We start from the raw sequence: 10,782 nt of genomic DNA on the forward strand, positions 1-10,782 counted from the left end.
CCGTATAGTGACCTTCCAGTACTTAAAGGAGGTTCACAAACGAGATGAAGAGAAACTCTTTACCAGGGTGTGCAGCAGTAGTACAAGAGGTAATGGTTTTAAATTAAAAGATTTAGAGTAGATCTAAGGAAGAAATTCCTCATGATGAAGGTGGTTGTATAGTGGAACAAGCTGCCCAGAAAATCTGTGACTCTTGCAAGCTGACAGATCTCATCCAACGAGGTTAGGGGATGGGTGACTTGGTGGGAATTAGCTGAGGGCCTGGGTGAACTGGATGCTTGGTCGGAGTGTGCTGGGTTTGAGGCGCAGCAGCACATTCATGTGAGTTTTGCCTTCACTCAGAGATGCTAGTGAAGGTCTCCACCCCCTGCAAAAATTTCAATAGCTTACCTATGAGTTTTGAAGGCATCCTTGCTCTCTAACATAGGTGCAATAATTTGCTTATCTTTCTCAAATATTTTTATATTTTTATCTTTACTTGTTTTTCTTTTTTTAAACTCATTTCACTTCTTATAGACTGGTATCTGATTATTGCCAATAAGTTCAAGCTAGTTTGTGATCTTCTGATCTCATCTGCTGTATCAGCTTAGGCCTTGCCAGGGCAGTTCATGGAAGTTTATGTGTGTCTAAGGACATCTAGCCAGTGACAGTGGAGTTCACGGGAGTTCGCTCTGCTGCATGTGGCCTCTCTGCTGCTAGTTCATGACTCCGTCACCTTTTCTGTAAAGTTCTTCTGTTCCTGGGAGGAAGGGTTCATTTCTCAGTTCTGCCTCACAGTTTGTATATTTTAGGCAAAATATTCCCCAGCAGAAATATTTTCAAGGTTTCTCTCTCTCTCTCTCTCTCTCTCTTTTATTTTTATTTTTTAATCAAGATGAAATCAGTGTATTCCAAATATCCCCACCCCCGGCAGACACACTGAGGATTTACAAGGCAGGAAAACTCAGAAAATTAGTCACGCCGACCTTTCCCCGAGGGAAGCCATGGGCATTTTCATGTCATCCAAGTGACACTATTTTCTGGGTGCTTGCTTCTACTTGCAGAAGCCATGAGTATGCAGGGCTGGTTGTTCCTCTCCATCCACGTGAAAGTGCAGGGAAGCCAAGCTCAAAGCCCCTCCCTCCATCTTCTCCAGGAACTTTGTCTTAAATCCTTTGGAGGCAGGCATTTGGGATTTTCAAATAAAGGGCTAACAGTGTCATAGCTTTGCCTCTTCTTTCTAAAATAAATCTTAAGCTTGAGGAAAATAGCATAACTGTGCAGAATCTCTTGCAGGCTTGCTGTCTGCTCCTTTTCTTCTTGGACCTTGGTTCAGAAGGTGACACTGCCAGTGCCACCCCTGCCCACTATGCAGCCAGCACTCCTCTTCCACAGGATGCTCCGTGTGGATATCCCTGCTGTCTGCAGATGACTTTTGGCTTCTAGTGGCAGGGTGTCAACTGTGGTACACCTCTGTGCACAGCTGTTCTGCACAATGCTGCAGGCTGTAGCCTTGGCTCTCATCTTCCAAGAGGTTGGGTGGACAGTCTTTTATTTAGTGTGGAGGTGAGGAGATCATATCTGGGGTTTGGCATCTCAAGCTGAGGGGATGTGGCAGTGCTGTACACCCCTCCATCAACTGGCACTAGAGTCCCAAAGGTCCAAAGGCTCGCTTTTGGGGAGCCAAAACTGGGGAAGGGAACTTAACTGAAACTGTTCTCAGCACAGGTATTGCTGTGGTGAGTCTACAGCACTCCAGGTGTTTTTTCAAATAGAGTTTTCTTCAAGTACCTGTAAATATTTTTCCTATCAGCGTAAACAAACTATTGGCGAGTTAAAATTTAATGAAAACTGTCTCTTTAACTCCAAAGTACTTTATTTATTTGTTTTCATTATCCTAATTATCAGCAAGTAATCCAGTCAAGTACACCATTCAGGTGTTCACAGTGGCTGTGAGACTTGGGCAAAAGTTTCTTGGCACACTTCTCCGTATGACATCAGTTTCTACAGAGATCACAGGCTTATCACAGAATCACAGAATTTCTAAGTTGGAAGAGACCTCAAGATCATCGAGTCCACAGTAGAACACATTAGAAGGGACTTTGAAAGATTATCTGGACCAGCCTTTTGTGGAAAAGGGTGCTAGCTGAGGTTGAAGTTTCCCTCCTTGCCAAAGTCCAAATGTTTTCTCCAGTGCCTCTCCACCATGGCTGCCCAGTGCCCAGGAAGTGCTGGGGAGAGCACACGTAGTTCATGAGCACTGCTCAAAAGCAGGCAGCCTGTCAGGATCCATTCCCTCAATCCCAGCTGTGCAAAACTGCTGAGAAGGTCTTGTGCTTTGTGGAGCAGTATTTAGTCCGAGAGCAGAAGGGCTGACATGTTGCAAGGGAAAGACTGTATGTGCGAGGGTGTGAGATGCATTGCAGTTATGGGCAGGCAGTGGGTACTGGCAGGCAAAATGTTCCCTGGGATCACGGAGGTTCACCCTTATCTGTGTTTCTGGGCCATTTTAGGCTTCCCAAAGGAAACCAGTCAGCTTCTGAGGATCAATGTCCCACAGTGTGTATGGGCCTGTCACCCAACAGCCTGCCCTGGAACAGTCCTGCAGCTATCCCCACACAAGCTGCACTGCAAACAAGGCTGAAGTCCGGAGTTGGGAGTATTCAAGGGTATCGCCTCTTTTTGCTTGTGCAAAGCTCCCTGAGCTTCCTAGTTTTCCAGAGGTTTCATGTGGAGCATTGTTCTGTGCTTACATGTCAGCACCCTGTGTCTAGCATTTGAAGCAGTGGCACCTTTAAAAGAGAAAAAGAGCATCGACACTTGGCTTTTTGCACTTGTGTGGTGTAATAAGTAATCAAAGCAGCAGTAGGGTCCATGGGGAAAAGAAGGTACATCTCCTGGATTCTTCTGGTGATGGGAAGAACTCAGGGTCAGAAAAGGAGTTTGAAGGCTCTTCCGAGGCTCCAGAGTAAATTGCATGGATGAGCCACTCTCAGCTGTGTGATATGAACACAAACACATCTCTTGACATAAGCTCAGCTCCTACCTGTTGGTTTGCTGGAAGGGATGCAAACAGCCTGTGACCAATTCAGAGCCAGGTGAGAGCAATAGAAGGTGTTAAACTGCTGGGCTGGGTCCACCTGGACACGCCAGGAATTGGTGGTCCCAGCTGGCTCCACAACTTAAAAGGCCAGAGTAGGAGCAGGTGCTTCATGGTCCTCAGCAGGAGAGCAGGATGGGTGTTGTAGGGCAGGCTAGGCCTGTGTGTGGAGCTCTGTTCTTCTGGGGGTTGCTTGGTCCCTTTGCTTTGGTTGTGGGGGCTCAGGGTAGCTTTCTTGATGAACCTGGCCTGCTGGCTTGTGGTCCAGATAGCTTGCAGCTCACCTTACCCGTGGGCTGGGAAGGGAATGTTTCCTTTGTGCTGACCGCTTGGGGTAAGTGAGGGCGATGTCAAGGGGCCTTCTGGCTGCTGCTGTCTTTACACAGTGCAGAGGTATGGCTGGAATGAGAAGAAAAGGGCTGGCTCTGATGTGAAGTGCTAACAGCTTCAGTGCTTTGTGTGTGACTTGGGAGCTGATTATAAGACCCAGCCCTCATGGGCAAGGTTTAGGTGGCCCTGGCTGCTGGGTTCCCTTGTGTCCCTCTGCTGGTTGGGACCCTGTTTCCTACAGAAAGTTGGGGTTGTTGCAGGTCCCTGTTTTTGGTGTGGCATGCTGAAGCCCCTGCTGCTGTCTGCTTTTCCTCTAGACACTGAGGGGAAGGCACATGCCCTGCACAATGACTCTGGCTGTGGGCTCTGGGTTTCGGGGGCTCCAGACGGCTCCAGGAAAGTGTCAGTCTCCTACACCAGCTGCTATGTCTTTGAATGGGTGAGTGACCCCAGGGACCCTGCTGGGGCTGTGCTTACTGCTGCTCTGGCTGCCCTGACTGGTGTGGTTCTCCCCCAGGATGGCAACTACCTCATGATTGTGGGGCTTGAAGGCACAGATGCAACCGGGCAGAGGGTTCTTCAGGAAGAGAAGCTGCTCAGGTGCCCTGTGGACCTTCCTGGTAAGACTCTGACAGCTCCTTAGGAAACCCTGCCTGTGCCTAGTGGCTGCTCCAAGTCAGCCTGGGATTGGGAAGGGGAGCTCATGGCTGCCCAGGAGACTCCCTGGGGAAGGATGTGGATGCAGGAGCCCAGCTTGCTGGGCACTTGTGCCTCAGCCAGCTCTGGGCCGTGTGTTTGACTCTCACCTGAGTCCATGAAACTTCCCTTGATTTATATGCAGAGTCATCAGGACAACTTACACCACTGTCCTCTCTGTTTTTGTCACACACACACATACCCCTACTGTTCCTGTGCTTTCTGAAAACTTATGCTACCTCTTGCAGCCCTGGATGCCCCAAGCAGCAGCGTCTGCTCTGCTGTCCGCAGCCAGGACCGGCTGCCCTGTGCCTCCTCCCCTGTCAGCCAGGGAGACTGTGAAGCACGGGGCTGTTGTTACAACCCCAGGGACAGGGTGAAGACTTGCTACTATGGCAACACAGGTAAGTGTAGGCCCCTGTTCTCCCCTCCTGGAGGAGCTGCTGGCTGGGAAGCTTCCTTTCCTTGGCAGAGCAGGGTTGGTGCATAGCAGGCCCACAGGTGGCTTAGGGTTGTGGTTTTGGCTGTCAAGGATACTGCCTCATGGAAGTGTCCAGTCACTTTGATTATTGCAACAGAGCTGGCTTTAGGGCCAGGATCAGTGTTACTGTGGGGCACAAGTCTATAGAGCTGGCTGCAGTTGCACGTTGTTGTGCTCAGTGTGTGCTCTGGGGCTTAGAGGCAGGAGGACCTGCAGGACTTGCTGCTCTTGTCTCCGCTGTGATGCGTAGGGCTGTTTGTCCCTGAACTCAAAGCTGACTGTTTTCCTCCAGTGACAGCTCACTGCACACCAGATGGCCGGTTCTCCATTGCTGTCTCTCGGGATGTGACCCTGCCACCTGTTATCCTGGACTCTGTGCGTCTGGCCAGTGGGCCAAGTGCTGGCTGCACCCCTGTAGTGAAGAACAGTGCCTTTGTTGTGTACCAGTTCCCACTTTCTGCCTGTGGCACTACTTTTCAGGTAGGAGCTGCAGCTGTCACCAGGCAGGACTGCGAGCTCCACATAGACCTGGAGAAGCCTGATGTGGCTTTGGCTATTTAGTGGGCACCCTACAGGCTTCTGGAGGCCAAACACTGTTCTGCAGCCTGGCTTTACTGCAGCCACAGTGCCTGGTCTGTTGTTGCAGGTCACTGGAGACCACGCTGTGTATGAGAATGAGTTGGTGGCATCCAGGGATGTGAAGACTGGGAGCCTTGGCTCTGTCACTAGGGACAGCACTTTCAGGTAATACTCTGGAGCTGGGACTGCTGCTATGTGCAGCCTTCCTGGAGGCGTTCTTGCTTGTTGCAAGTTCTGAGCTCACAACAGGGACACTGGTGTAGGGTAGGGACTGGCGTGTCCCTGATTCTCTAATCAGAGGAGTAAAGCTGTTGCTGATCAGTGATGCTACAGATTGCAATCTGAACTCCAGGGAACTTCTAGTAGGTAAAAGGAAGTGTTGGAGGGAAGACTGGGACTATAACTAACTTAAGGAGATCATTAGGTTTCAGCCTTGGAGAAAGGTAGATACTCAGCATCAGAGTGAACTTGCTTGACTTGGGGTGTTCCTGTTCTACCAGGCTACATGTCCGCTGTAGTTACTTGATCACTGGGAGCTTCATCCCCCTGAGTGTTCAGGTCTTCACACTGCCACCACTCCCTGCCGTGTCCCAGCCGGGTCCTCTGTCCTTGGAGCTGCGTGTTGCTTCAGGTATGAGGTCCATGCTACTTGCTCTAGCTTCTTGGGGTGGGCGGAGGCGGCGTTAGCCCAGTGGCAAGAGGTGCTCACATAACCCTGTCCTACCTGGGCAGGAGCCTTCAGGGTCACAGGTTCGAGGCCTGCCTGGGGGGCTGACATCGCTGTCCCTGTTTTCCCGCTAGACCTTCTCTTCACAAACAGAGAAGGACTGGTGGTAGATGGGTGGGTCGGAAGCTGTCTTGGGCAGAGTGACCACGAAATGGTGGAGCTCTCCCTTCTTGGTGAGGCCAGGAAGGGGACCAGTAAAACCACTATTGGACTTCTGGAGGGCTGACTTTGGCAACCAGTGTCCTGAGCAGCTCAGAGTCCCTTGGGAGGCGGTTCTGAAGGGCAGAGGAGCCCAGGAAGGCTGGGAGCTCTTCAAGAAGGAAATCTTAATGGTGCAGGAGCGGTCTGTCCCCATGTGCCCAAAGATGAGCTGGTGTGGAAGAAGACTGGCCTGGCTCAACAGAGTTGCAGCTTGAGTTTAGGAGGAAAAAGAGGGTTTATAATCTTTGGGGAAAAAAGGGCGAGCCACTGAGGAGGACTGTAAGGATGTTATGAGGCTGTGCAGGGACAAAATTAGAAAGGCCAAAGCTCATCTGGAGCTCGATGTGGCTACTGCTGTTAAAGACAACAAAAAATCTTTTTACAAATACATCAATGCAAAACGGAGGACTAAGGAGAATCTGCATCCTTTACTGGATGCGGGGGGGAAACCTTCTTACAAAAGATGAGAAGGCGGAGGTGCTTAATGCCTTCTTAGCTTCAGTCTTTAGTGGCAATACCGGTTGTTCTCTGGATACCCAGTACCCTGAGCTGGCGGAAGGGGATGGGGAGCAGAATGTGGCCCTCACTATCCATGAAGAAATGGTTGGCGACCTGCTATGGCACTTAGATGTGCGCAAGCTGATGGAGCTGGATGGGATTCATCCGAAGGGCACTGAGAGAACTGGTGGAGGAGCTGGCCAAGCCGCTTTCCATCATTTATCAGCAGTCCTGGCTATCTGGGGAGGTCCCAGTTGACTGGTGGCTAGCAAATGTGATGCCCATCTACAATAAGGGCCGGAGGGCAGACCCGGGGAACTATAGGCCTGTCAGTTTGACCTCAGTGCCAGGGAAGCTCATGGAGCAGATTATCTTGAGAGTCATCACGTGGCACTTGCAGGGCAAGCAGGGGATCAGGTCCAGTCAGCATGGGTTTACGAAAGGCAGGTCCTGCTTGACAAACCAGATCTCCTTCTATGACAAAGTGATGCACTTGGTGGATGAGGGAAAGGCTGTGGATGTGGTCTACCTTGACTTCAGCAAGGCTTTTGACACAGTTTCCCACAGCATTCTCCTCAAGAAACTGGCTGGTCTTGGCTTGGACTGGCGTATGCTTTGTTGGGTTAGAAACTGGCTGGATAGCCGGGCCCAAAGAGCCATGGTGAATGGAGTCAAATCCAGTTGGAGGCCGGTCACTAGTGGTGTTCCCCAGGGCTCGGTGCTGGGGCTGGTCCTCTTTAATATCTTCATCCTTGATCTGGACAAGGGGATCGAGTGCACCCTCAGTAAGTTCGCAGGTGACACCAAGCTAGGTGCGTGTGTCGATCTGCTTGAGGGTAGGAAGGCTCTGCAGGAGGATCTGGATAGGCTGGACCGATGGGCTGAGGTCAACTGCATGAAGTTCAACAAGGCTAAGTGCTGGGTCCTGCACCTGGGGTGCAATTACCCCAAGCAGAGCTACAGACTGGGAGATGAGTGGTTGGAAAGCTGCCAGGTGGAGAAGGACCTGGGAGTGATGGTTGATAGCTGAATATGAGCCAGCAGTGTGCTCAGGTGGCCAAGAAGGCCAATGGCATCCTGGCTTGTATAAGAAGCAGTGTGGCCAGCAGGGCTAGGGAAGTGATCATCCCCCCGTACTCGGCTCTGGTGAGGCCACACCTCGAGTACTGTGTTCAGTTTTGGGCCCCTCGCTACAAGAAGGACATGGAGGTGCTCGAGAGAGTCCAGAGAAGGGTGACAAAGCTGGTGAGGGGTCTGGAGAACAAGTCCTATGAGGAGCGGCTGAGGGAGCTGGGCTTGTTCAGCCTGGAGAAAGAGGAGGCTCAGGGGTGACCTTATAGCTCTTTATAAGTACCATAGAGGAAGCTGTAGCGAGGTGGGTGTTGGTCTGTTCTCCCATGTGCCTGGTGACAGGATAAGGGGGAATGGGCTAAAGTTGCACCAGGGGAGTTTTAGCTTGGATGTGAGGAAGAACTTCTTTACCAAATGGATTGTGAGGCGTTGGAACAGGCTGCCCAGGGAAGTGGTGGAGTCACCATCCCTGGAGGTCTTTAAAAGATGTTTAGGTGTAGAGCTTAGGGATATGGTTTAGTGGGGACTGTTAGTGTTAGGTCAGAGGTTGGACTCGTTGATCTTGAGGTCTCTTCCAACCTAGAAATTCTGTGATTCTGTGTACTGCTAAATCCCTCTAAAAAACTGTTGTCCTTGGTCAGAGCAGATCTCCCATGATCCACCATGTGGGGTAGGGGGAACATTGGAAGCTGACAGCTAAAGCTCCTGGTCTGGCTTCCTTAGGCTGCATGCCTAATGCTATCCGGCCTTCTCAGCGCAGAGCATGTCTTTGTTACGGAGCAGACAGCAGCAGGTGCAGATCTGTGGAAAGGACAGTGGGGCTCCCCTTTCTGTCACTGCTACCTGCTCTCGTGCAGAACACGGATGGTTTGTGTGGGTAGATAGCCTAGACAGTGTTGCCCACTCTGATGGAGGGGAATGTAAATGCAACCACATTGTCCCCCAGATGAGGTGGTTGTTCTACCTCTGCTAAAACTCGTGAGGTGCTAAGAGTAATAAGCAAGTGAGTTGGAAAGTTTGGGTGAAACTCCAAATGCTTTGTGCAATTTTTGTTTTGTTAGGTTCTACAACACTCTGGATTTTGTATTACTCTTTGCTCTATCAAGTCCATAAAGCACTTGCTGCACTTTTTAGCATTGAAGCTGCCCCCTTGGGTTAATTCTCTTAATGCAAAACTATGCCAGGAACAAAGCACAGAAGATTTGAACCTTGTGGATTTTGAAGATCTGGCCATATCTCATTACTCCAAAGAAACAGCACGGAAAAAAATGCGTTGTTACAAGTAGAATTTTGCATCAAAAGAGCAAACTGAGGTCAATTTCTTTAAGGTAAAAACCATTCCCTCTCTCAAGAGGGTGGACCTGAGATGTCCTGAATTTTTAAAGGAAATGAGAGAGTAAAGCTAAGTCTGTGATTTTACCTCCAATTTTCCCTGGTGAAAATGCAGTCTACTTGAAATAAGCCACCAAAGAGCTGACAGGAGTGTCTTCCTGAGGAGATTCCATTGTCCTCTAAGTAATCCTTCCTGTTAAACTTAATAAGGTTTGTCAGACTGCGTGTGGTTGAATTTACTAAGCTGACCATTACAACTGTATTGTGCATGTGAAATCAACCGATCCATAGTAAGCCCAAGGCTGTAGAGTAAAATAGGGTTCAATATTACACAGTTCAAGTGACTCGTAGGGCTGCTGCCTGGCTGTGTGTGTTTCACTGATGGTTTGTAGCAGGTAAGGTTTCTGCCTTCTCTGCAACTCCTAACATTTGCTACCTGTTCTGCAGGCTGGGATTTGAAATGTGCCACGAGTCGGGGTCTGACTCGTTTCCCAGCTGACAGCATGGCCCGCTCTGTGTCTGAATAAAACAAAGCAAACCTTGTGTTCATTTGTTGCCTCTCCAGCTGCCTGTGGGGGCTTCATCACCAAGCTCAACGGGACCATTACTAGCCCTGGATGGCCCAAGGAATATCCTACTAACAAAAACTGCATCTGGCAGGTGGTAGCTCCAGCTCAATACCGGATCTCTCTGCAGTTTGAAGTGTTTGATCTGGAAGGCAATGATGTACGTAACCAACTCCTGCATCTCAGAAGTGTGACTATTGGCTAACTTGGAACTGGGTAAATCCTTCGGGTACAAGCCAGAGGAGCCTGACTTGCTGGTGGAGCTTCTGGTTGTTTCCTGACCCTTGCTATAAGAAGCCAGTAATGCTGATTGTTCTCCTTGAAGTCTGAATCTTCTTTCTCCAGGGAGTGGAGAATTAAAGTTGTTCTGTTATAAATGGACTTCTTTCCTCAGCCAGTTTTGCAAAATAGTGGGTGTTCTCCATCCTTAATAGGTGTCCCATCCCTCCCTTCCCTCGGGCTGCCTTTGTAAGAAAATAGAAGTGAATAAAGAGGTAGTTCTTCAAGGGTAAAGCAAATAACCATGAAAAGAGCCTATTCTCTGCCCTGCCAAGGACAGGATGGATTCTGAACAAAACATTCAGGTTTCACTTCCTCCACTGGAAATGGCTCTTCCTTAATTTGGGAAGCTGCTGAAGTTCATTCGATACCACTAGGCTCTTGAATAAGGTGGGAATAATAATTTTACCTAAATTAAATGGAAAGCCTACTATTCTAATAAACACAGCCTTGCTGAAAGACTAGGGCAAGAAGGGAATGGGGTAAGAACACTGACAAAAGAGAATTGAGGGAAATCAGGAGTGTGTATGTGTATATGGATATTTTCTTTCCCTGTCAGTCAAGCCCCTGTCCCCTCTCTCTGAAATGCTCTATTCTGAGTCCAATGCCTCTTCTTGGCAGGTGTGTGCTTCTTGTCCCTCCTCAATGGAAGCAAAGGGGAACCTGGTCCTAGAAATTCTCTCTGTCTCCGGTGTCATTAAGAATAGTGCTTTCTTTTTCAGCTTCAGATAGCAGCTCATACCTTAGATTATCTTCTCTATCTGTTTGCTTGTGCTCTTGAACAGAGCAGCCTGAAGACGGAGGCTCATCAGAGCCTTTACAAACTTGAAAATACAGAGATTGACCAGCAGACTTTTGCCTAGGCTAGTGAATTTGTGAGATTCTTTTCCTGGTCCCTATTTGAAAAGAAAGAGGTGTTGCTGTAGGTTTCTTTTAGATGAGG

The 10,782-nt window shown here is 49.4% G+C and overlaps 1 protein-coding gene across 1 annotated transcript; it reads left to right on the forward strand.

The window, feature by feature from the left end:
• Positions 1-2,551: 2,551 nt before the first annotated feature.
• Positions 2,552-10,702, forward strand: LOC309880133 (zona pellucida sperm-binding protein 4-like; the record flags this gene model as incomplete). The annotated part of the gene is made up of 9 exons (XM_082764662.1): positions 2,552-3,848; positions 3,927-4,029; positions 4,354-4,509; positions 4,879-5,066; positions 5,233-5,330; positions 5,666-5,796; positions 5,967-6,065; positions 9,560-9,720; positions 10,625-10,702. The coding sequence occupies exons 1-9, from the start codon at positions 3,690-3,692 to the stop codon at positions 10,700-10,702; spliced, it is 1,173 nt and encodes a 390-aa protein (XP_082620788.1). The 5' UTR covers positions 2,552-3,689.
• Between the last annotated feature and the right edge of the window lie 80 nt (positions 10,703-10,782).

Source organism: Aythya marila (genome assembly GCF_965140915.1).
Source record: "Aythya marila genome assembly, chromosome: 7".
NCBI classification, from domain to species: Eukaryota; Metazoa; Chordata; class Aves; order Anseriformes; family Anatidae; genus Aythya; species Aythya marila.